Source organism: Oncorhynchus kisutch, linkage group LG4, assembly GCF_002021735.2.
Source record: "Oncorhynchus kisutch isolate 150728-3 linkage group LG4, Okis_V2, whole genome shotgun sequence".
Classification (NCBI taxonomy): Eukaryota; Metazoa; Chordata; class Actinopteri; order Salmoniformes; family Salmonidae; genus Oncorhynchus; species Oncorhynchus kisutch.
Window position 1 is genome coordinate 55637345 of NC_034177.2, and position 27209 is coordinate 55664553.

The following is a 27209-nucleotide window of genomic DNA, read 5'->3' on the forward strand; positions in this document are numbered from 1 at the left end:
CGGCGGGGAGGGAGAAGGATGGATGCTAGGGAGTCCTCAATGTAGGTCTCCATAGCCTTGGTCTCCAGACCCAACAAAGAGTACAGTCGTCCCCGGGGCGGAGTGGTGCCTGGTTGAAGGTCAAACCCGCAGTCAATATGGTCAGCGCGGCGGCAGCTTACTGAACACCTCCTGGAGGTCCTGGTTCTACGCGGGAATGGCGGAGAGTTCCGGGGCAACTTCGAAGAGCCCAGGAAGACATCCCGGGGCAGGCTGCGCTGACTTCAGGCAATGGGTGTGGCAGAACGGGCTCCAGCCCATGATGGCACCGGTAGACCAGTCAATGAGGGGATTGTGTCGCTGGAGCCAGGAGAAACCCCATACCACGGGAACCTGAGAAGACTTAATGAGCAGGTACTTGATCGTCTTGCTGTGGTTCCCTGACACATATAGGTTGATAGGGTGGTATTGTGGGGGACCTGGCCTATAGAGCGCCCGTCCAGTGCTCTAACATTCATGGGAATGGAGAAGGGCTGAGTGGGGATATCCAGCTCGGAAGCCAGGGTAGCGTCCATAAAGCTCTCATCGGCCCCAGAGTCGAATGTTATCCAAATGGCCCACCAGAGTACTCGCTCCTACCGGTGAGCTTGGTCTTTTAGTGGACAGGTAGAGACAAAATGACCAGTAGTCCCGCAATACAGGTACCTCTTAGTATGAAGCCTGTATAGCCGTTTAGCTGGAGACAGCCTAGCTCTGCCTAGTTGCATGGGCTCGGGAAGAGGGGAATCGTCAGTCTTCGGAGGCTCTCGGGGGAACTCATCCTTTACTTCCTTCGATACTCTGTGTAGGAACATGTCGAACAGCGCTTCTGGGTTTCAAGCACTTTCAGCTGCCAACGTGCGGAAATCCACCACGTACTCTGACACGCTACGGGAGTCTTGACATAGCTGGAATAGCTTGCGAGCTGCCTCTCTCCTGGACAACGGAGAATCAAACACCCTCAGAACCTCCTCCACAAATTCCTCCAGACTGAGACTTGTTGCTCCCACACAACTGTGTCCCAAGCTAGTGCCCTCCCAGACATTAGTGTTATGATGTATGCTATCCTCGAGCGGTCTGAAGGGAACAAAGAAGGCTGCAGCTCGAAAATGAGGGAGCACTATTAGAGAAAAGCCCAGCAGGTTCGGGAATCTCCAGCATAGCGCTCCAGCGGAGATACGCGGGGTTCTCAGGACACTGGGGTAGATTATGTTTGTGACCCACTGCCCAGTTGGGAATCCGCGGAATTGCTCCAGCAAGGTCAGTAATCAGAGAGGGTGAAAAAAGGTTCAGAACTACAGGCAGTCTCAGTGTCAGGGCAGACAGGTGTCAATAATCCAGTGAGGTGGGGCTAGGTATAGAACAGCAGGCAGGCTCAAGGTCAGGGCAGGCAGACCGGTCAAAACCGGGAAGGACTAGCAAAACAGGAGCAAGAACAGACAGGAGCAGGGGAACAAACACTGCTAGGTGTCACGAAACAAAACTAACTGGCAACAGACAAACAGAGAACACAGGTATAAATACACAGGGGATAATGGGGAAGATGGGTGACACCTGGAAGGGGGTGAAGACAAGCTCAAATAAAGGTGAAATAGATCAGGGTTTCTCTTGACCCATTGTCTTGAGTAGAATCTTAGTTATCTTGCTTCTGGTATCCAGCTGCTCTATTAACTTCTTGGTACAAAAGGTTGCAGAACTTCCTGAGTATAAGAATGCATACGTTTGGATTATTTTGTGGTGCTGACCCCAGTATATCCCCAAGCCTGAGAAGGAACCGTGGTTCTGGCAACATAAGTATCCTAACTCTTAGCTGCTGCACTGCCTGCTTTCTCTGACAAGATTGACAAGTGATACGCTTTTTACACATTTTACTCAATTGTCCCTTAGTTTGACATGCGTAACAAATTCCTTTCCCCCTCAGGAATTAAATCATCTCCTTATGGGGTTTCAGTAACCATCTTGCAGTAGGATTCCACATAATGGTCTATAGCAGGAAAGCACTGCTGTAACTGTGGTAGCAAAACTGCAGATTTTGCCTCTGGACATTATGCTTGGGCTCACTCACCCTAGTCTTAGGAACACTCATATTGGGTGTAGGGTCTTGAATATTTCCAAAGATAGGGTCCAGTGCCACTCTGTCAAGTCAACCAACTCTTTGACCTCTTTGTTCGAGATGGTCACATGCAGTGGACCTCCATTTGTCTCGAAGCTTAAATGGCAGCTTGGAGATTACGGATATCATATTTGAGGGGTTGTCTAACTCTTACATGTACTGGATAGCTTGCATTGTGTTGCAGAAACAATGAGCAGGTCTGCATTGCTGCCCCATCTTCAGGTTTGATAACAGCCCAACCTAGGGCCTTTATCCTAGGGCCTTCTTCATCACCAAAATGTTACTTCAGCAGCCGCTTTGCGTCATTGTATCTTCTTCTTGGGTCCATATGCTGGCAGCTACATACCAGGTATCTTGGTTGGCCAGTGGTGAATTGCTCCAGATAACATAGCCTGTATAGGCTGTTTTGGACTCAATCCCATGTTTGACAGCAGTGACGAATAACTGGTACTGCAATGGAATTGTTCCAAACAACTACAAATACTTAGGTGTCTGGTTAGACTGTAAACTCTCCTTCCAGACCCATATCAAACATCTCCAATCCAAAGTTAAATCTAAAATTGGCTTCCTATTTCGCAACAAAGCATCCTTCACTCATGCTGCCAAATATACCCTTGTAAAACTGACCATCCTACCAATCCTCGACTTTGGCGATGTCATTTACAAAATAGCCTCCAATACCCTACTCAACAAATTGGATGCAGTCTATCACAGTGCAATCCGTTTTGTCACCAAAGCCCCATATACTACCCACCATTGCGACCTGTACGCTCTCGTTGGCTGGCCCTCGCTTCAAACTCGTCGCAAAACCCACTGGCTCCATGTCATCTACAAGACCCTGCTAGGTAAAGTCCCCCCTTATCTCAGCTCGCTGGTCACCATAGCATCTCCCACCTGTAGCACACGCTCCAGCAGGTATATCTCTCTAGTCACCCCCAAAACCAATTCTTTCTTTGGCCGCCTCTCATTCCAGTTCTCTGCTGCCAATGACTGGAACGAACTACAAAAATCTCTGAAACTGGAAACACTTATCTCCCTCACTAGCTTTAAGCACCAACTGTCAGAGCAGCTCTCAGATTACTGCACCTGTACATAGCCCACCTATAATTTAGCCCAAACAACTACCTCTTTCCCAACTGTATTTAATTAATTAATTTATTTTGCTCCTTTGCACCCCATTATTTTTATTTCTACTTTGCACATTCTTCCATTGCAAAACTACCATTCCAGTGTTTTACTTGCTATATTGTATTTACTTTGCCACCCTGGCCTTTTTTGCCTTTACCTCCCTTCTCACCTCATTTGCTCACATTGTATATAGACTTGTTTATACTGTATTATTGACTGTATGTTTGTTTTACTCCATGTGTAACTCTGTGTCGTTGTATCTGTCGAACTGCTTTGCTTTATCTTGGCCAGGTCGCAATTGTAAATGAGAACTTGTTCTCAACTTGCCTACCTGGTTAAATAAAGGTAAAATAAAAAAATAAAAAATAAAAAAACACAGGGATATCTCTGGCAGGTAGTAAATTTTACAATGATAGCCTACCTCGGCCAAACCCTCCCCTAACCTGAATGATGCTGTGCCAATTGCGCGGCGCCCTATGGGACTCCCGATCACGGCCGATTGTGATACAGCCTGGGATCAAACCAGGGTCTGTTGTGACGCATCTAGCCCTCTCGCACTGATATGCAGTGAGCACTGAGATGCAGTGCCTTAGACCGCTGCGCCACTCGGGAGCCCAAGAATTTCCTTTTTCATTTCATTTAGCCTCAGAACACTGATCAATACATTCTGAATGGTATTGCCATTTTCAATCAACATTGTTGTCCAATGCTGCTCCCAGCTGAATGTCACCTCTTGCAGGAACATTGCTGTGATGAAATGTGGTAGGGTTAGGGTTACAGTTAAGTTTGCAGCATGATGTTAGATAGAGGAGCAGAGGAACATGGATCTTAGAGAGGGAAATCTGTCTTATTGAGGCAAAACTGTCTTAGTGAGGGAAACCATTTTTAGAGAAAATCTGAGGGAAAATCTGAGGCAAAGAAAGGCTAAAATACTGAAATGAAGAGAAGAGGTCAAATAAACGTTCTCAATGTCAACTGCATTTATTTTCAGCAAACTTAACATATGTGAATATTTGCATGAACATAACAAGATTCAACAACTCAGACATAAACTGAACAAGTTCCAAAGTCATGTGACTAACAAAAATTGAACAATAAGTCCCTGAACAAAGGGGTGTCAAAATCAAAAGTAGCAGTCTGTATCTGGTGTGGCCACCAGCTGCATTAAGTACTGCAGTGCATCTCCTCCTCATGGAATGCACAATATTTGCCCGTTCTTGCTGTAAGATGTTACCCCACTCTTCCACCAAGGCGCCTGCAAGTTCCCGGACATTTCTGGGGGGAATGGCCCTAGCCCTCACACTCCAATCAAACAGGTCCCAGACGTGCTTAATGTGATTGAGATCCAGGCTCTTCGCTGGCCATGGCAGAACACTGACATTCTTGTCTTGCAGGAAATCACGTACAGAAGGAGCAGTATGGCTGGTGGCATTGTCATGCTGGAGGGTCATGTTAGGATGAGCCTGCAGGAAGGGTACCACATGAGGGAGGAGGATGTCTTCCCTGTAACGCACAGCATTGAGAATTCCTGCAATGACAACAAGCTCAGTCCGATGATGCTGTGACACACTGCCCCAGACCATGACGGACCCTCCACCTAAAAAACTGATCCCACTCCAGAGTACAGGCCTCAGTGTAACGCTCATTCCTTCGACGACAAATGCGAATCAGACAATCACCCCCGGTGAGACAAAACCTGCTATTCGTCAGTGAAGAGCACTTTTTGCCAGTCCTGTCTGGTCCAGCGACGGTGGGTTTGTGCCCATAGGCGACGTTGTTGCCAATGATGTCTGGTGAGGACCTGCCTTACAACATGCCTACATTCTAAGCACTGATGGAGGGATTGTGCATTCCTGGTGTATCTCAGGCAGTTGTTGTTTCCATCCTGTACCTGTCCCACAGGTGTGAGGTTCGGATGTACCAATCCTGTGCAGGTGTTGTTACAGGTGGACTGCCACTGCGAGGACGATCAGCTGTCCGTCCTGTCTCCCTGTAGTGCTGTTTTTGGCGTCTCACAGTACAGACATAGCAATTTAATGCTCTGGCTACATCTGCAGTCCTCATGCCTCCTTGCAGCATGCCTAAGGCATGTTCACGCTCTCTGGTCTTGGCCATTGTGGAGAGGTTGAAGAACCTCTCCACAATGGCCAAGACCAGAGAGCTGTGTAAGGACATCAGGGATAAAATTGTTTTTTAAAAAGCATCTCAGGGTCCTGGAGTGGCCTAGCCAGTCTCCAGACCTGAACCCAATAGAAAATCTTTGAAGGGAGCTGAAAGTCCGTATTGCCTAGCGACTGCCCCGAAACCTGAAGGATCTGGAGAAGGTCTGTATGGAGGAGTGGGCCAAAATCCCTGCTGCAGTGTGTGCAAACCTGGTCAAGAACTACAGGAAACATATGATTTCTGTAATTGCAAAGGTTTCTGTACCAAATATTAAGTTCTGCTTTTCTGATGTATCAAATACTTATGTCATGCAATAAAATGCAAATTAATTACTTAAAAATCATACAATATGATTTTCTGGATTTTTGTTTTAGATTCCGTCTCTCACAGTTGAAGTGTACCTATGATACAAATTACAGACCTCTACATAAGTAGAAAACATGCAAAATTGGCAGTGTATCAAATACTTGTTCTCCCTACTGTATATTGTATTTCAGCTCTCAGTATGATCAACCAATCTGTCTTGTTGGACGTGGAACTCATCCAACAAATGTACAATTCCTGAGCATCAACCATGAAAACATAGTTACACGTTTTTATATCAATGCTCTCTTATTAAATCCATATGAAATAGGCAGAATAGCTAGGTATCTAACTCACTTCACACATTATAACAATGATTTAATAACTTACAGTTGTGAGGAAATTAAAACAAAACAGTGGCTACCTCCTGTGAATATAATGTGCAAGGACTTGCAGCAGAACAGCTGCTTCATGCAAACTCATAATAATGTTAGCTAGCTACCTTTTGTTTGAATCATTTAGCATTGTGTATGCAGCACTAGGTAGGTAGCTGATTGGTTAGCAACATCGTTTCGTGTGACTTGCTCAGCTAGCAAGCTAGCTAATGTATGTTGGACAAATTTAAGCCAGCATTTGTTCACATTCTCAAACTTCAGAAATACTGTTAATTGAACCACACAACTCCTTAGCTAGATTTGAAATTGTGCAACTAAGACTTCATCACCAAAAAATATCAACAGTATTTACATATGTATTGTTTTAGCTTAGATTGATGCAACATGTTTTGGCAATGAAATGGAGTTCATTAAGTAATGTCACAATACATTGAAGCCTTACCACTTTCAAGCTAAATCAAATCAAATTAAATTCTATTGGTCACATACACGTGTTTAGCAGATGTTATTGTGGGTGTAGCGAAATGCTTGCTATCCCATTACTTTTAGCAAGATATGAGGCAGATCAGTGCAGGGGGAATCGGCTCGCTATCTGACGTATGACAATGAGAGGATCTAAGTGAGGGAAATCTGTCTTAGTGAGGGAAATCTTTCTTAGTGAAGGAAATTTGTCTCAGTGAGGCAAATCTGTCTTAAAACAAGTTACGCCTGGCATCATTGTGCCAATGATATTGTGAAACTGTCTCCTGTGCTGGAAGATGGCATGTTAAGAGAGGGATGCAGAGTCAGTAAGGTGGCCATGCCTGAAGAGGTGAAGCACCCAGTTAAACTGTCAAAGGATCAACATGTATCAAAACTCATCCTACAGCATATTCACAAGCAGCTGTGACATGCTGGAAGGAACCACATGCTATCTACAATTCTAAATGTGTATTGGATCATGAGTGCCAACTCTGGCTGCAGAAGAAAACCTCTGTCACCATCACCAAGTGAAGGTTGGAAAACTGAAGTTGGCAAAATAGCCACAAGAAAGGACTGTTCCTGAGCTACCTCCTTTCACAAATGCGGGGGTTGACTGTTTTGGGCCAGTTGAAGTCAAGGGAGGGCACACGCAGTTTGGTCAAGAGAAATAGTGTTATTTTCACTTGCATGGAAAGCAGAGCAATGCACCTTGAAGTGGCTTATTCATTGGACACTGATGCCTGTATTAATGTTGTGCAAAGATGAATGTGTCGACGAGGTCAAGTGTCTCAAATAAGGTCAGATAATGGCACGAATTTCATTGGAGCTGAACGAGAGCTCAGAGAAGTATTGGGCACTCTGGACCACAGCATGATACAGAGTGCTTCACATCTCCTTCTGGTTTGCATCATGGTGTGGGAGAATCCCATTTGTCTAGTGAGAAAAGTGCTCTAATCTATTCTACAACAACCAACTGTGGATGATGAGGTCTTCCATACCATTTTGTGTGTAGCGGAGGCAATTTTGAATGACTGTTTCTGGACTGTTTCAAGACAGTGATCTCTACAACAGGAGAAGATGGAGAGAAGATCATTACTTCGCTAATCTATTCTGGAAAGAATTGGTGAAGGCATATCTACCATTGTTACAAGAAAGAAGTGGAAGTTTTGATTTTCCGTGGGAGACCTAGTCATCATCATGGATCCTACTATTCCACGAGGGTCATGGCTGATGGGAAAGGTATTGGAAACCTACCCTGACAACAGCGTCTGGTATGTGAGACTGAAAACCAAAACAGGAGAACTGGACAGACCTGTTACCAAGATCTGTCTACCCCAAGAGGGTAGAGAGGGACTTGTGAAGAAATCTGACCCACAGAAGATTGAAGATTCACATTCACATTTTACTTCATTGGCTCCTTCCATTATGTTTTGGGTAATTGTTGGTTGGTGTGTTTTAGGGGTCGGTGTGTTGGATAAAATTTGGGTATATCTTGTATGTAACCAACTGGCTCAAATCAGTCTTATGTAGCAAAATGTTGAAATTTTTACATTGGATAAAAGTAGAGACTCAGAGCTACTACAGTTGAGTAACATTGGGAAAGTAATTTTGCTTTCAAAGTTGATAAACTTGTAAACTCACCTTTGAGAAAATCACCTTTCAATGTTTTGGTACTACTATTGGAGAGCTCATCTTTGTCTACACCCATTCAGCACTGTTCACACCCTCTTAACCTTTAGACCCACCCATATCTTTAAGGGTTGATCCGAATGTACTAACAACATCAGTCAAGCACCTAAGTTAACTTGCTAGCTAGTTCCAGACATCTAAGTGAGAAAGAACAGCTCACTGACCATTACTCGCCCTAGCAGAGCTGGTTAGGCTGTTATGTTATCCAGAGCGTTGGTGACTGCAACTGTGCTGTCAGATCGTCGTTCGTAAATTCAGAGCTCACACCGGACGCTCTGGTCGATGATTAGGGTTGATCCGAACGATTTGACTTCATAATGGTAGCCAAGCACCCAAGTTTAACTGGCTAACATTGGCTAGCTTGCTAGCTACTTCCAGCCACATAATGAGAGAACACCCCACTCTGACCATTTTACTCGCCCTAGCAGAGATGGTTAGCCTGTTAGGGAGGCTGCAAATTTTCGCAGCTTTTTGTTAAAAATCGCGCAACATTTCAAAGTCCTGCTACTCATGCCAGGAATATAGTATATGCATAGGATAAGTATGTGTGTATAGAAAACACTCTGAAGTCTCTAAAACTGGTTAAATCGTGTCTGTGGCTATAACAGAACGTGTTTAGGAGTAAAAATCCCTCGAAAAACTGTTCACCAAAAACACAAAAAAAATATTAATCCGCCAGTCAATGTATTGTCTAAGGCGACAGAAAATAAATGAGGATCCCCTGTAAACGCATACAGCTTCCACACGATGTCGCCAGTACTGGCATTTCGTGTCTGTTTTATCCTTGGTTAGATGACGTGTAGGCCCTTCCTGTCTTCTGGCGCACCACAGGATGTTGTGAAATTGAAAACATGGACGATGATTTTAAGACTTGCTGCTATCGCATACAGATCGCCCCGTGATCAATTTTATAGATTATTAACGTTTATTAATACCTAAAGTTGGTTTAGAAAAATAGTTTGAAGTGATTTGTAAAAGTTTATAGGTAACTTTTGTCATTTTAAAAAGTGACGTTGCGTCTTGTAAAGGGGCATTTTCCTGGATCAGACCGGTCTTCAGCAAATCACATTTTGGGTATACAATGACGGATTTAATCGGGAAAAAGACCCAATTGTGATGTTTATGGGACATATAGGAGTGCCAACAAAGAAGCTCGTCAAAGGTAATGAATGTTTTATATTTTATTTCTGCGTTTTGGGTAGCGCCGGCTACCCGCAAAATCTGTTGTTTAGGTGACGGTCTGGTATTTTGGGGGGAGCATGCTATCAGATAATAGCTTCTCATGCTTTCGCCGAAAAGCATTTTACAAATCTGACTTGGTGGCTAGATTCACAACGAGTGTAGCTTTAATTCAGTACCTTGCATGTGTGTTTTAATGAAAGTTTGAGTTTTATCAAAAACTATAGGTGGCGCTCTAAAATTTCCGCTGATCTAATCCCGCCACAGGAGCACTCATCCATAAGAAGCTGTTTTCATGTTATCCAGAGCATTGGTGACTAACTGTGCTGCTAGCAACAGTTTAATTATGCTTTTTTGCTGACGTTTACAGACACCGGCCTTATTCAACCAGTATTGAGCATTCGCAACTTCCTCAGTTATTCTGCGCTCTCTGGCACATCAGATGAGAGTGCTCTGAAATAGAAGTAGATGGCCAGACTGAATTTGCATAGTGGAATATTTTGCTAAAATAATTAACCTTAATCCCAACTCATGACATTACTAATCTACATGAATCTGCAGGTACAGTAGCTAACCAACCAGGTTCAACATTAGCTAGCTAAAATTAGGCTATAGCTAAACAAATGGCTCTGAGATACGAATAATAATGTCATACACGTAACGTTAGCGAGCCAGCCAGCTAACGTTAGCTAGCTAGCTAGGTAAACAATGAACCATAATCACAAGTCATGACGTTACTACCCTGCATGAAACTGCAGGTAGCTAACCAAACGGGCTCAATGTTAACTAGCTAACATTAGAATATAGCTAGCCAAGCAAATGGCTCTTTCTGTCAAAATTAGAAATGTGTAATATCTGAAAATGTAGCTAGCTAGACTATCTTACCCATGTACATCATTCATAGTTGGACGCGTCTCCTGTCAGATGCCATGGTTGCCCTTAGTTTGAAAATGTAATTCAGAGACAGGTGTTTTCTCATACTCAAATTCCACTGACTTCAAAACTTTTTAAACCCTCATGCAGTTTTAATACACCATACTTAAAAAAAAGCCGCTTTAGACAGGTTTACCTAGACATACTGACCAGCTCAAATAGACAGACGTGTGCTATACGGTAGACTAATCCCGACTCATCTCTTGGGATGTCCAGCCCACTCATTATCTCAGCCAATCATGGCTAGGGAAGGTGGCTGACTTTTTCTTTGGCTAAGCCAACTAGGCTTGTAATTTAACAATTTGATTCGTATCTACGGATGGCATACAAGTTTGTTATTAAGGCACATGAAAGTTCACATGTTCGAGAAGGCATTTTTGACAGAAAACACATTTCTTTAAAAAAAAAGTTTAGGTTCAAACGGCTCTCCTGTGAAGTAGTGACCTGCGACATACGCCTAGTTTCCTGATCATGGTATTATTTAAGGCAATTACACTCCCGACCACTAGGAGCAGACACATGGTGGTGGTAAACACATCAGGTGTTATATAAAGACACAGGTGTTTGAACATATGGTGGGAGAGCTCACGATTCTTACTGCAATCAAACCATCACAAACAAATCCCCCAAAACACCAAACAAGATACAAAGGATTACTACAGTCAACTTTACGGATCAACATTCATTCATTCAAGGTGATCACTATTTTTAAGTTTGAGGTGCGTAAAGAACAAGCCTATTTGCTACCATTCTCTTACCTGGTGACATTCATTGGCTACTCAGAATTCCAAAGCAAATTGTCAGATGCATATTATGCAGATGCATATTATGTAACCTTTGTTCGGTAGTAGTGTGTAATAGTCTGTTTTTCTCTTTATTGTGTCCCTGTCAGTGGAAACTGCCAAATGCATGGTGTTCATGACACAAACATTCTTTCTTGCCTTGCATTGATAAAGTGTGAGTGTTGTGTTGTAAATTTTCAGGACTATTGTGGAGTGCAGCTGCTGTGCAGGTGCCTTGTTTTGCGCAGAGGGAGGGAGCTCCCATCTCTCTTTGACGACCATGTTGTTTTCTTTGACCAGGTTGTTTTCTTTGCATCGTTTTCTTCCCCTCGCTCATCAACTCGCCCATTCTTACACTTTCTCCCCCATCACATTTTACTACATTTATTTAAGCTTATGTTATATGTATCACATTCGTTTCAATATAGTTTAGGTTCGTTTTGAGGCCATTATCAAGGTAATTATCAACTGGGCATGGCACCTTTAACTGTAGGGAGAAAGAGGGGGGAAACCATTCAGAATGGACTCCTAAAAAACTGGTTATAACTATTTTCATGATATTAAGATTCTAACAATGACAGTGTGTTATATAGGCTTATTTAGGAAAGGTCAACGATGAGGGGGATTTGTTTTGTGTCATTATGACGCTCTTCTATCTTTCTAGTGTTAAAGAATCAGGGCCCATATTCACAAAGCATATCAGAATAGGTGTGCTGATCCTAGATTAGCTATGGAGCGAAGTCTACACAAAAGGATGAAAAATTATAATATCACAAACTCTCTGACGAAGGGCTGTGAGTGTCACGCCCTGATCTGTTTCACCTGTCCTTGTGATTGTCCTCACCCCCTCCATGTGTCACTTATTTTCCCCGGTGTATTTATCCCTTGTGTTTCCTGTCTCTCTGTGCCAGTGTGTCTTGTCAAGTTAACCAGTGTGTTTTTCCCATGCTCCTGCTTTTTCTTATCTTATTCTCTTTTGCTAGTCCTCACAGTTTTTACCCTTGCCTGCCCTGACTCTGAACCTGCCTGCCGGACCTTTCTGGCTGCCCTGACCTCGAGCCTGCCTGCAACTCTGTACCTCCTGGACTCTGACCCGGTTTTGATTTTTTGCCTGTCCACGATCAATCTCTTGCCTACCCTTGGATTATAATAAATATCAGGGACTCGAACCATCTGCCTCCAGTGTCTGCATCTGGGTCTCGCATTGTACCCTTATAGTGAGGACAATAAATATGCTTAAATAAAATGTGGTAAGCGATACTGGCAAGTGCAGTGCGCAAGTTATTTTATCATGTCATGTCTTATATTTCCCAATCACATACAACAAGACTTCAAATGTGAGAGTGATTATCCTACTTCTAAAGAAGGAAGGGTAAAAGACTGAAGGAATCTCCATTCCATAGGAGTGAGAAGTAAATGGCCATTGTGAATAAATATTTACCAAGCACCCACCACACACACTCTTTTTCTCACACACATTGACAGAACCCCAAATCCATTAGTGTTACAACGGCTAAAGGAAAGTGAGAGACTGAAAATACGATTGGAGGCTATGAATAAGAAATGAAAGAATACAAACACACTCAAACCCAAGGAGGGGAGAAAACAAAGAGCAATTTTACTGATATGAGGAGATGCCGGAGTCTAAACTCTCCAGGGTGAGAAAGAGTGTGATGGAGAGAGAGACCTGGACAGAGAGTAAATCCAAATAAATATTTATAATGATAAGTAACACTGCAGCTGATAAATATGAAACAGTCTGTGGTCTGGGCTGCTCTCCGTTTGTGTGCTTGTGTGTGTGCTTATGTTTGTGTGTGAGTCCGTGTCAGAGAGAGAGAGTTTGTGCATGCGTGTGCATTTTTGTGCGCGTGTGTGGGAAGGTGGGGCTGCAAGACGGGACATTGAGTAATCATTAAATAAGGCTTGTATGTATATAAACCATAATCAGTTTAATCATAAATATTAAGCTCAACAAAGCATTTTAATTACATTTCTGGTGCTCATTTGGCACTGTTTGAAACCACTGGGAAATTTACCTTAACATACTTATAATTATTTATACTTATGCAAATTTAAATATGCATATCTACTTTGCCCTACCTCCCCATTAAGACGCACCTCACATACTAAACTCTGGAATGCACAACACCCTGGCCATCACAAGCATGGCCATAAAATGAAGGGCAATAATTATGTTAATTGAATGAATGAACACATTTTTATTGAATTTTTTATTTCACCTTTATTTAACTGGGTAGGCTAGTTGAGAACAAGGTCTCATCAACTGCGACCTGGCCAAGATAAAGCATAGCAGTGTGAACAGACACAGAGGTGACTAACTGACTTACTGACTCATAAAAACAAATCAACGAGCAAACAAACGGACAAACAAACTTATGAACAAACAAACGGACCAACAGACGGACGGATGGACAGATGGGCTGGCTGGCTGGCTGACAGACTAACTAACTAACTAACTAACATAAAAGCCTTCAAGTACTGTCATACTGACTTACAGCTGACTCACACAGGTCGAGTGCTGGATCATGTTCAGTAGGCACAAAACAGAAGAAAATAGTCCGAAACAGAGAGGTACTATCTGAACTAGTCCAATATGAAATCATTATTTTTGTTTTCCATCACAAGCAGTTTTAAACCTTTTACTTTATGTGCCCCAATGAACACGACCCTGAGCTCTCCAGTGAGCTGGAGGAGTTAGAGTGTCTGTCCAGGCGTGTGGTGCTGAAATGGCATTTGCCTGCCATCTGGTGCAGTTCACACCCTGTCTGTGACTTAGTTCACTGAGTTCTTGGTGTGGCAATGGTCTGTTCACATTTAACATTGGCACTCTGAAGTGCTAAGAGGATTTATACAGTATGTACTGTCAGTCACATTTTATCACATTGAATATCCCCTATAGCAACTGTGGCTGATTGATAATAGTTATCTACAATTTCAGAATGTTTTTTAATGATGATACAATTTATATACACAACTTTTGGTGTACTGTAAAATTGCTTATCTTTACTCAGAATATTTAGAAGAATAATGTGTCTTCGTATTAATCTAAGGAATTAGTAAGGCATCATTAATACATATCCGTGCACACACAGGATAGTAAGATGTCATACATTCGTTTGATCAGGGCTGAGCATATCCAACAAATAGCAATATCCTCCCCATATTAAATAGGCCTCTGTAATCGTTAGTTCATAACTATGAACAGAAACAGAGCGCAGAGCCACATACACATACCAACATGTACATTAACTCATTGAAATTACATCACTGGCATTTATTCACACATAGCACACAAGTACACGCAAAAGCACAAGAAGGGACACATGCGCATGCACACAGACAAACACTTTCATGTATATACACATGCACACATTCACTTGCACACAGACACACACACTTGTGAGGTGTGTGTGATGACTGTCTGTCAGGCTCTAGCGTGATAATTCTCTGCTCTGTCCGTGTGCTGACCTTGAGGGATGGTGGTGAGGGATGAGGCAGTGTGACACAGGACTGTGTGTGTGTTTGTGGGTGTGTCAGCCATAAAGCCACCCCGGCTCTAACATGTATTTATGGACAGAGGCTGGAGGAGTGGGGAAACATCTGTTTAGTCAGAGGACAGCAGATGTTGACCGCATAGAGTGAAGTACACAACTGTGGTACTAGAATAGTGGAAAGGTCTAGTGGTTGGCTTTCAAATTATGTACCCCCAAACTAGAGTGCACAAGGCACAGGACACACTGACAGACACACCTACGCACACACACCAAGTCATGACATGCAGTATAGTGTGTATACAGACGTTCTGACACTAGTGAGTGGTGTCATGACTGACCTGTGAGGATCCCGCAGATGGGGAGAGGTATAGAGGGATTTATTGGGGGGTGGGGTTATGACAACTCATGCCCATTGTAAATCTTAAGAATCCTTGGTCCTGTTAATGTTTGGGACTGGAATGTCTTTTTGTGGGCCTTATGGAGAAAATGTGGGCCTTTTTGTGGGCCTTTTGGACAGTATATTTCATCAGCCAAAATGGTGGTAACAATGATCGATGGAATATGAAAATGAATGTTGTTTTTGTTATTTTATTGAAAGATAAATGACGACGTTATAACGAAAACATTAACTTGAAGAGTTTTCATAATATGTACATGATGTTTACATACTGTGCATTGTGTAGAGAATATCCAGATCAAAGAGAATGTTTTTGTAAAGATGAACTGTGAATTTTGTTGTTACTCTGAAACTAGATCAGAGTAAAATCCTGATACCTTTCCTTTGTAACGAGCTACGCCCCAGGGAACCCAGAGAGCATGCCATAAAGAATTTACATCCAGACTAAGTTGACCGCCTGCTGCAGCCAAGGTCTACGGATAGTTGTGATTCCAAACGCAACACAAGGAAAAGGACAAAGGAACCTCTTAACAATCAAGGCTACAGTAGATTACTGTATCTTAGAAGGTGAATTCAAGAAGAACCAACTGGTTATTCTCTTTCAGTCATCGGTTATCTACACGGCCTTCCTGCCCAAGCTGGGAGCATCGATATGGCTGAGTATCCTCCTCAGAAGTCCACTCTCACAGAATAAGTGCAAGATAACAGACTACTAAGAGAAAGGACACTGACATAGTGTGGACAGTCAGAGACCCGTAGATCCGTGGATGAAGGAAACTAAGATCGTTGCCTAAATCTCCTAAACGGAACTCGGTCCACGAAGAGATACCCGACGCAGATTTTCAGCAAGTAAATACATTCATTCTAATTCTGACCAATAAGAGCGGCAGTCTGGGTAGGTGTTAAATTAATTAATTAATTAGCAACTGGAAATGAGTTAATTAGCGACTGCTATGAAATCGATATTCTGATATTCTTTGAGTTAATTTGGGAAACGGTAACTCAAACAAACTTTTCCCATGGTGCCCCAATTATTCAATGAATAGCAGTCATCACATTAATGATACAATGTCACAACAGTGGTGGTGAGCTTGGAAGTGCTGAAGTGCTGTGTGTGAAATAACAGCAAAAATAATTGGGCTTTACTGGCTAGACACTACAGTACAACAGCCTCAGAAAGAGAGGGATGAGAGAGAAAGAGGGAGAGGGAGTGGAAACAGGAAGGGTAGTAAGAATGGGGAGGATGATAAGAGACTTAGTGAAATAGCAGCTAGAGCAGACAGGACAGAGCGAAAGACATACAGTAACACTTTATAATAACATTCATGAATGAACCTATACAAATGCTTGTGAATGTCTTTATGCTTTACAAATAATTATACATGATTTAAATGCTTATGGAATGGATAGCTTAAAATGCTTAGAAATGCTTGTTAATAAATGTTTATACATGTTTACAAATAAATGTGTTAATAGTTTATACATGTTTATTGATGCTTATTCATGATAGTTATTATAGAATGTTACCTGTACTGAGGTTACATGGAAGCATGAGAGATTGTGCAGCAGTGTGTCCGACGTGAGTGTTTTTGTGTGTCCTCGATGTGTGTGTGAGTGTTTGTGTCCTATGGCTGACTTGCTTTGTGTGTGTGTGTGTGTGTGTGTCTGTGTGTGTGTGTGTGTGTGTGTGTGTGTGTGTGTGTGTGTGTGTGTGTGTGTGTGTGTGTGTGCGCCTGCACACAGCGAACGTCATCAAGAAGACTTATTGGGTATTAGATTGCCCGGGCGTGTCGCGATTTCAATTTCACGAGCGCACAGTCTATAAACAGTATGGATTTCTACCGTATGCTTTTTGCGCGTCTTGTATCTACTGGAGCAGGTTAGAGTCTAAGTGTGTGTGTGTGTAAGTCTGAGAGTACTGTCATCGTAATTAATGGTAATCCAGTTATTGTGGGAACAATGCGCAGATAACCGGCAGTGCTTCCCAAATGGCACTCTATTCCCTATCTACCTTTGACTAGAGCCCTATGGGCTATGGTCACACTGCTAGGTCAGATTTTATAGATGATAGTGACCTCTGGTCTTGGTATGGATTACAGCAATTGGTACTTGCAGCAAATGGGACAGTGCAATGCCCTTTGATGTTTTTGAACCGGGGTCTCCAAGCTAACTACTGCTCCAACAGGGTAAACCATACTTCGGGGAGATCGTAACGAGCTTACCTAGGCAAGGGGTGTTACAGCACAACATACACCATACCACAGCATGCTACAGTGTAATCCAGTGACAAGCTGTGTGTGTGTTACAGTGTGTTATAGCATGTTGCAGTGATAACCTTACCTGGATGCGTAGCAGGGAGGTGCCTCTGGGAGTGTTCTCAGGCAGACTGATGTTGTACAGAGGTTTACTGAAGATGGGCCGGTTGTCATTCTCATTGATCAGGTCAATGTAGATACGAGCAAAACCCACATGGTCTGACATGGACTCATTGGCAAATAGCTGAAAGAGAGAGGGGAGAGACTCTAATACTTAATAGAAGGTCAAAAAGTTAAAATGCCCTGTTGCCACCTTCACTTTATAGCGGTTGCTGTGAATTTGACAATAACACGCAGCCAGCCTGCATGTAAGTTACTGTATTTCATATTGAACTACACCTACAATAATCAAAACAAAACCCATCAGCTAATTTTGTAGAGTTGTTTGGCATATGTATGTGTGTTATTCTCTGGTCATTCTGGTGGTATATAGGAATCAAAAAATCTGGACTGCATATGATTGGAAAATATTTGTTAAAAATGCATGTTCTCCGTTCACAAGCTGCACTGTCCATCAGTCTCTTTATTCACAATTTGACAATTCATAGTATTCTCACCCATCAGACGATTACCAATTCCATCTTGCCAAATTCATCTATTATTATACACTACATGACAAAGTCTGGACACCTGCTCGTCTAACATCTCATTCCAAAATCATGGGCATTAATATGGAGTTGGTCCCCCCTTTGCTGTTATAACAGCATCCTCTCTTCTGGGAAGGCCTTCCACTAAATATTGGAACATTGCTGCAAAAACTTGCTTCTATTCAGCCATGAGCATTAGTGAGGTCTGGCACCAATGTCGGGCGATTAGGCCTGGTTCGCAGTGTGCATTCCAATTCATCCCAAAGGTGTTCAATGAGGTTGATGTCAGGGCTCTGTGCAGGCCAGTCAAGTTCTTCCACACCGATCTCAACAAATAATTTCTGCATGGACCTCGCTTTAGTACGTGTTTTACCTAATGTGACTATATACCGTTTACTTTATAGCGCTACCATGCTTTGGTTCTCAGGATGTGTGGACCTAAACATAAACTTACAGTTGCAGTTCAAATCACTGAAAAAACACTGTGGGTGTGTGTTTGTGTGCATGCGTTTGTGTGTTCGTTAGTGTGTATGTGTGTGTGTGTGTGTGTGTGTGTGTGTGTGTGTGTGTGTGTGTGTGTGTGTGTGTGTGTGTGTGTGTGTGTGTGTGTGTGTGTGTGTGTGTGTGTGCGTGCAGATTGAACTCACAGAGAAGCTGTAAGCGCGAATATTCTCATAGTCCAGAGGCACGGCCACCCTCATCCTGATGTCAGCCCGGCCCTGCACCGCCGTGGGGGAGATGGTGAAGTGATCCGAGTTGTTCCCCGTTAGGAACACCTGAAACATACTATTCACTCCCTAGAGGAGAGGGTGGAGGGATGGAGAGAGGGATGGATAGGGGTCACAAGGGCGAGAGAGTTAGATATTGGTTAAATATTCAAATGGATGATAATAAAAGCTGCAGTATGAGATGTGGGACTGCATTAAGGACTATGGATTAAAATTAGCTCTTTTGCTACTCCGGCATATTTACATTGAAGTGAAAACTGTTGATTAAAGTGAACTGTTCTTCAACTTGGCAGTATCATACATACAGCATATGTACTTTTACAGATACACACACTAGCATTTACTCTTACACACCAGTGTTGTGTTCGAGACCTACTAAAGCAAGACCGATTCAAGACCAAGACAGGAGCAAATCGAGTCCGCGTCAAGACCAAGACCAAAAGGGGGGGGGGGTGAGACCGAGTCAAGAACAAGTCCAGAAAAACATGAGTCCAATTCAAGACCATGGTCTTTCCAATGACCCTAACCAGTGGTGGAGTGGTGGCAGGAAAAGTGGGTATATTCTAATTATGCCAAAAGTTTCCAAATGCAACGGCACCCGGTGTAAAAAAAAATCCTATGTTTTCCTATAGTTTATAATGCATGTATGTGTTTCTGAGAGTCTTAGCTTTCAGGAATGGGGTAATAATAGCTAATAGCTCCAACCATACAAACGCTAGAGTCAAATTTGTAGGAAGTAACCAGAAACCTCTCAGTTTTCCCAAACGCCAATAGTGGACATCGAAGGTTACTCATGTAACTGAGCTTCTATGAACTAAGACGCACATATTTTTTTGTTAAATCCACCACGCAGTTAATCGGCTTAGGCCCTATTTTTCTCACCCCTGGTGTACACACTGCTAGCATGTACAAGACAAAACCTTCATTACTGGAGTGTGAGAGTCTTTATTTTGACTGAGCACAAACCTCTTCAAAACATTGAGAAATGGGGGAGCTCGATTGATGCCAGGCACACGCATGTATTCACCAATTATTGGCTCCATCCATGCACATTTATCTTCTTATTATCTCTACATTTCATTCCTCTGTCCTCTCTCATCCCTCCTTCTATATATCTCAGTATGTACACCCACCCCTCTACCTGTAATCTATTTATTTTCTCTCTTATCTCTGTCTTTGAGATGCAGGGTCAGAGGTTAGATCGTATCTCAGAGTGGCAGCTCTAACTTCTAACTACTGGAAACCACCAGCCACCACACACACAAATACATGCACACAACCCCCCCCCCCCCCCCCCACCACCAACACCTCCACCATCCTACCCACACACACACACAACACAAACCACTGAGAGCATATGAACTGTGTCTCACCACCCGCAGCCAATTATAAAGACCCCTTTTCTATTTCTGCGGGAATCCATTTGCCAGCGAAATGGCTCATGACGACAGCGGAAGAATGATTGATCCGCAGAGAGAAACATTTTCGGAGTTCAATAAACATTTAACCTGGAGGGTTCTCTTTTTCGCGGAAAAAGACAAGAAGAGAGAACAAACAACGGGTGGGAAAAAAAATCAACCCCTGAAAAAATAAACAAGTGAAGATTAGACCCCACTAAATAGACCCAACTGTCGGCAGGCAACGGGTTGCTCCCCATATTGCACCCTCTTCAGTACATAGTGCACTACTTTTTACCAGAGCCCTATTGGAGTTCATAATCTCGTATCCTCATCTGAATCGTCCTCTCTTTATCTCTCCCACATAAAAGTCACTCCACCGTATTGCTTAACATTATGTAAATTGTAATTGGGCGTTTGAGTACAGAATAGAGCAAATCTCCATGCCCACAAAGCTGCCACTGCTACAGCTGCCGTCACTTCTACTAAAGTGATGATTACACCGCCAATGGCAGCTCATTGAAGCCATGCGTTTAAATCAGAATTGTATGTGTATGTGTGTGTGTGTGAGGTATGTTTGCGGATCGTCTGACTGTGTGCGCGTGCGTGTGTGTGTGTGTTTGATGAAATTAGAATGACACAATGAGAGGATAAGGTGTGCTGTCGAGGAAATGAGGATGTTTAAGGAGCCATGTTGACAAGCATGACTATCTAAATCGCTCCAGCTACACTTAGGCTGGGATTCACTCAGATCACGCTTGTAGACAATGCAGCATTTAAAGGCAATTCGCGGAGATCACATTCAAGGTAAAAGCTTCAATGTCAAGCGCACAATAGCGAGGTTTCAGATTTAATCCTGGTCTTTTGCTCTTGGTCATGTTGGTTTAGTGTGTGTACACATGATCCAGTGACCTCATTTTTGTTGTCTTAGTCAGAGATTAAGAGAAAACAAAGGCTGGCGTAACATGAAGAACATGCAACATGACGCTATTGTGTTATTTACAACTGTTTTATATTTGATCAAATACAAATAAAACTTTTCAAACACAATCACTTTCTACATGTTGACTTTCACCATTTCACACCATTATTGGCTCCTTCAAGATGAGTGTCACATTATTCACAGTATCCCTTAGCTCAAATCCCTCCTTTAGCACAACCAAATCGTTTATTTTACCAAGGTATTCACTTTATAGGGAATAGGGGGCCATTTAGGGCTCAGACAGTGGATCGATGGTGGAGGGCATTATGTTTGGCGGTTAAAATGGCCCTATGTTTTTGTTTTGTTTTTCATCTCGCAGAGAACCATTGTGGCTGATGACTGGCTATTTAAAAAAATATTCAATATGCAGGGATGTCACCTCAAACTGCCCATAAACGTAATTGCCCATCCATTTGCCTCTCTCTATCTCAGAAGCTCTCATACCAAGGTCCTGTCAGATGTGACTATCACAAAGTTTAGTGACGAGTTTCGAGCGGAAAGTTTTAGATTAAAACAGAGAAGAGTGATGAAGAAAGAGCTCTGTAACTACCACTTGTGTCACCCACTAGTAAAAATGGAACATCTCTGACACTCTCCCTCTCGACGTGTGGGTTAGCAGTGCATCTAGTAATGCATCTGTCAATGTCAACTCTGCCTTGTAATTGTGACCAGTGGAGGCTGGCAGTGGGAGAAATATTTATGAATACAGAACTTTAATTTGCATGTCATTGATATTGTTCCATTCATTCAATTCCAGACATTACAATGAGCCAATCCTCAACATTTTACCTTTCATCAGTCTCTACTGGTTTTTATGATTCAGATCTTTTTTGTTGTGTTGAGCATATGTGTCACGCCCTGGTCGTAGTATATTGTGTTTGTCTTTATTTATTTGGTCAGGCCGGGGCGTGACATGGGTTTATTGTGGTGTGTTTTGTCTTGGGGTTTTGTTAGGTATTGGGTGTATGGCTTAGTGGGGGTATCTAGCATAGTCTATGGCTGTCTGGAGTGGTTCTCAATCAGAGGCAGGTGTTTTTCGTTGTCTCTGATTGGGAACCATATTTAGGCAGCCATATTCTTTGAGTATTTTGTGGGTGATTGTTCCTGTCTTTGTGTTTGCACCAGATAGGACTGTTTTGAGTTCTCACGTTTATTGGTTTCGTTAGTTTATTCATGTATAGTTTTCTCTTCATTAAACAAACATGAATCATCATCACGCCGCATTTTGGTCCGCCTCTCCTTCAACTAAAGAGAACCGTTACAATATGTATCAGTGCATGCATTTTAATGTGCAGGTGTTTGTACATGCATTCATGTGTATGTGTGTTATTGTGGAGTGAGGTAGTGTCTTTGTTGTTGTGTTAACCTGTGTGTGTGTTAATCTAGGGTTGCACCCCAAATGGCACCCTAGTCCCTACATAGTGAACTACACCGTAATTCTTTGTTGTTTCAACGTATTATTTCCAGTCAAAAAGTTGTGCAGCATATTTCAAGCAATACAAACTTTAAATGTGAAGTTATACTAACTCACACCAACTTTACTTTGACTAATACAGTTAACTTCACCATTTGTCAGTTTAACTTACACTTCCTAGTTAAATCAATAGCAACATAGTTATGTCAACTTTAAATGTAGAGCTATCCTAATTAACACCAAATTTACTTTAAATAACTTACTATGTATAATTTAATTCATTTATGTTTAAATAGTGATAACTACACCTCAATGTTAAATGTAATATAACTTACTATCAGGTTAAGTAGATAATAGTGAATATAGACAAGTGATGGGACGTTTGATACCGGAGAGACGATACAGTTTTCAAAGCACAGCTGATCCGACAAAATGTACCAATGCTCATTTCAAGGTTAGATTAACATGTGATCAATGATATCTTCGTTTAATCATATGCTTTTTTGAAACGTAATGATTTCACCATTATGCCAGTGCTTTCTTCGATGGTGAGTTTCTTTCAGAAACCAATAATTAGTTGTATTTTTTAGCAGCACATACAGTTGAAGTCGGAAGTTTATATACACTTAGGTTGAAGTCATTAAAACACTTTTTTCAACCACTCAACAAATTTCTTCTTAACAAACTATAGTTTTGGCAAGTCAGTTAGGACATCGACTTTGTGCATGACACAAGTCATTTTTCCAACAATTGTTTACAGACAGATTATTTCACTTATAATTCACTGTATCACAATTCCATTGGGTCAGAAGTTTACATATAATAAGATGACTTTAAACAGCTTGGGAAATGCCAGAAGATTATGTCATGGCTTTAAAAGCTTCTGTTAGGCTTATTGACATAATTTGAGTTATGGATGTATTTCAAGGCCTACCTTCAAACTCAGTGCCTCTTTGCTTGGCATCATGGGAAAATCAAAATAAATCAGCCAAGACCTCAGAAATAAATTGTAGACATGTCTGGTTCATACTCGGGAGCAATTTCCAAATGCCTGAAGGTACCACGTTCATCTGTACAAAAAATAGTACGCAAGTATAAACCACATGAGACCACGCAGCTGTCATACCGCATATGAACGTACTTTGGTGCGAAAAGTGCAAAACATTCCCAGAACAACAGCAAAGGACCTTGTGAAGATGCTGCTGGAAACAGGTACAAAAGTATCTTTATCGACAGTCAAACGAGTCCTATATCGAGATAACGTGAAAGAAGCCACAGCTCTAAAAGCGCAATAAAAATGCCAGACTACGGTTTGCAACTGCACATGGGGACAAAGATCATACTTTTTGGAGAAATGTCCTCTTGTCTGATGAAACAAAAATAGAACTGTTTGGCTATAATGACCATCGTTATGTTTGGAGGAAAAAGGGGGAGGCTTGCAAGCCAAAGAACACCATCCCAACCGTGAAGCATATGGGGGTGGCACCATCATGTTGTGGGGGTGCTTTGCTGCAGGAGGGACTGGTGCACTTTACAAAAGAGATGGCATCATGAGAAACAAAAAATATGTGGATATATTTAAGCAACCTCTCAAGACATCAGTCAGGAAGTTAAAACTAGTTTGGAAATGGGTCTTCCAAATGGACAATGACCCCAAGCATACTTCCAAAGTTATGGCAAAAAAAATAAAAATCTTAGGGATTAGTGTCCATTTTTCAGAATTTCCACCTGACTGACGTGCCCAAAGTAAACTCTCTGTTACTGAGGCCCAGAAGCCAGGATATGCATATAGTAGCATTGGATAGAAAACACGTGAAGTTTGTAGAAATGTAAAAATAATGCATGAGACTATAACACAATTGATATGTCAGGCGAATATCCAAAGAAAAACCAAACAGGCTCTTATAATGGAAAGCTATCGGTCCTATGGAATTCCAGCTCCCAGATTGCAATTCCTATGGCTTCCACTAGATGTCAACAGTCTTTGTTCATTGTTCCAGCCTTGTTTCTTCAAAAAAGAGGAATAATTTGGAGTTTTGGTACAAGAGTCCATGTGGAAAATCACTCTGTCGGCGCGTGACAAAGAGGAGGGGAATCTGCTCATTTGACTTTTCTATTGATCATACTCCCTTCTGTATGAAATATAACAGTTTATTTTCATTTTAGGGTACCTGAGGATTGAATAGAAACGTAGTTTGACTTGTTTGAACAAAGTTTAGCAGTAGCTTTTTGGACTCCTTTGTCTGCATGTTGAACGAGTGGATTACTGAAATCGATGGCATCAACTAAACTGACCTTTTGGGATATAAATAAGGATTTTATTTAACAAAACGACCATTCATGTTGTAGCTTGGACCCTTGGGATTGTAACCAGAGGAAGATTTTCAAAAGTAAGTGATTTATTTAATTGCTATTTGTGATTTTATGAAGCCTGTGGTGGTTGAAAAATATGTTGATGTGGGGCTCCGTCCTCAAACAATCGCATGGTACGCTGTAAAGCCTATTGTAAATCGGACAATGCAGTTAGATTAACAAGACATTCAGCTTTCAAACAATATAAGACACTTGTATGTCCATAAATGTTTAATATTACAATCGTTTATTTTAATTGCGCACCCTCCAATTTCACCGGATGTTGTCAACAGCTAGCGGATTCCTAGCCTTATTAAGGACAACAAAGCCAAGGTATTGGAGCGGCCATCACAAAACCCTGACCTCAATCCCATAGAAAATTTGTGGGCAGAACTGAAAAAGCATGTGGCCTACAAACCTGACTCAGTTACATCAGCTCTGTCAGGAGTAATGGTCCAAAATTCACCAAACTTATTGTGGGAAGATTGTGGAAGGCTACCCGAAACATTTGACCAAAGTTAAACAATTTAAAGGCAATGCTACCAAATACTAATTGAGTGTATGTAAACTTCTGCCCCAATGGGAATGTGATGAAAGAAATGAAAGCTGAAATAAATCTTTCTCTCTACTATTATTCTAATTCTATTTCACATACTTAAAATAAAATGGTTATCCTAACTGACCTAAGACAGATCATTTTTACAAGGATTAAATGTCAGGGATTGTGAAAAACTGAATTTGGCTAAGGTGTATGTAAACTTCACACTTCAACTGTGTATATATATATATATATATACAGTGCCTTGCGAAAGTATTCGGCCCCCTTGAACTTTGTGACCTTTTGCCACATTTCAGGCTTCAAACATAAAGATATAAAACTGTATTTTTTTGTGAAGAATCAACAACAAGTGGGACACAATCATGAAGTGGAACGACATTTATTGGATATTTCAAACTTTTTTAACAAATCAAAAACTGAAAAATTGGGCGTGCAAAATTATTCAGCCCCTTTACTTTCAGTGCAGCAAACTATCTCCAGAAGTTCAGTGAGGATCTCTGAATGATCCAATGTTGACCTAAATGACTAATGATGATAAATACAATCCACCTGTGTGTAATCAAGTCTCCGTATAAATCCACCTGCACTGTGATAGTCTCAGAGGTCCGTGAAAAGCGCAGAGAGCATCATGAAGAACAAGGAACACACCAGGCAGGTCCGAGATACTGTTGTGAAGAAGTTTAAAGCCGGATTTGGATACAAAAAGATTTCCCAAGCTTTAAACATCCCAAGGAGCACTGTGCAAGCGATAATATTGAAATGGAAGGAGTATCAGACCACTGCAAATCTACCAAGACCTGGCCGACCCTCTAAACTTTCAGCTCATACAAGGAGAAGACTGATCAGAGATGCAGCCAAGAGGCCCATGATCACTCTGGATGAACTGCAGAGATCGACAGCTGAGGTGGGAGACTCTGTCCATAGGACAACAATCAGTCGTATATTGCACAAATCTGGCCTTTATGGAAGAGTGGCAAGAAGAAAGCCATTTCTTTAAGATATCCATAAAAAGTTTGCCACAAGCAACCTGGGAGACACACCAAACATGTGGAAGAAGGTGCTCTGGTCAGATGAAACCAAAATTGAACTTTTTGGCAACAATGCAAAACGTCATGTTTGGCGTGTTTGGCGTAAAAGCAACACAGCTCATCACCCTGAACACACCATCCCCACTGTCAAACATGGTGGTGGCAGTATCATGGTTTGGGCCTGCTTTTCTTCAGCAGGGACAGGGAAGATGGTTAAAATTGATGGGAAGATGGATGGAGCCAAATACAGATTTGTCTTCCAACAAGACAATGATCCAAAACATAGAACAAAATCTACAATGGAATGGTTCAAAAATAAACATATCCAGGTGTTAGAATGGCCAAGTCAAAGGTGGCAAAAGGTCGCAAAGTTCAAGGGGGCCGAATACTTTCACAAGGCACTGTATATCTGTATATATATATATATATATATACACACTGCTCAAAAAAATAAAGGGAACACTAAAATAACACATCCTAGATCTGAATGAATGAAATATTCTTATTAAATACTTTTTTCTTTACATAGTTGAATGTTCTGACAACAAAATCACACAAAAATGATCAATGGAAATCAAATGTTTTAACCCATGGATGTCTGGATTTGGAGTGACACTCAAAAGTAAAGTGGAAAACCACACTACAGGCTGATCCAACTTTGATGTAATGTCCTTAAAACAAGTCAAAATGAGGCTCAGTAGTGTGTGTGGCCTCCACGTGCCTGTATGGCCTCCCTACAACGCCTGGGCATGCAACTCCTGGACAGTCTG

General features: G+C 41.9%; 1 protein-coding gene across 1 annotated transcript in view; it reads right to left on the minus strand.

Moving 5' to 3' along the window:
* The window catches only part of LOC109889705 (cadherin-23), a 648086-nt gene that overhangs the window by 264886 nt on the left and 355991 nt on the right, over positions 1–27209 (minus strand). The window contains exons 12-13 of the mRNA XM_031823245.1: positions 18627–18776; positions 17418–17576 (exon numbers count right to left, since the gene is read on the minus strand). Coding sequence (XP_031679105.1) covers positions 17418–17576; positions 18627–18776 — 309 coding nt within the window. The remainder of the gene's footprint in view (positions 1–17417; positions 17577–18626; positions 18777–27209) is intronic.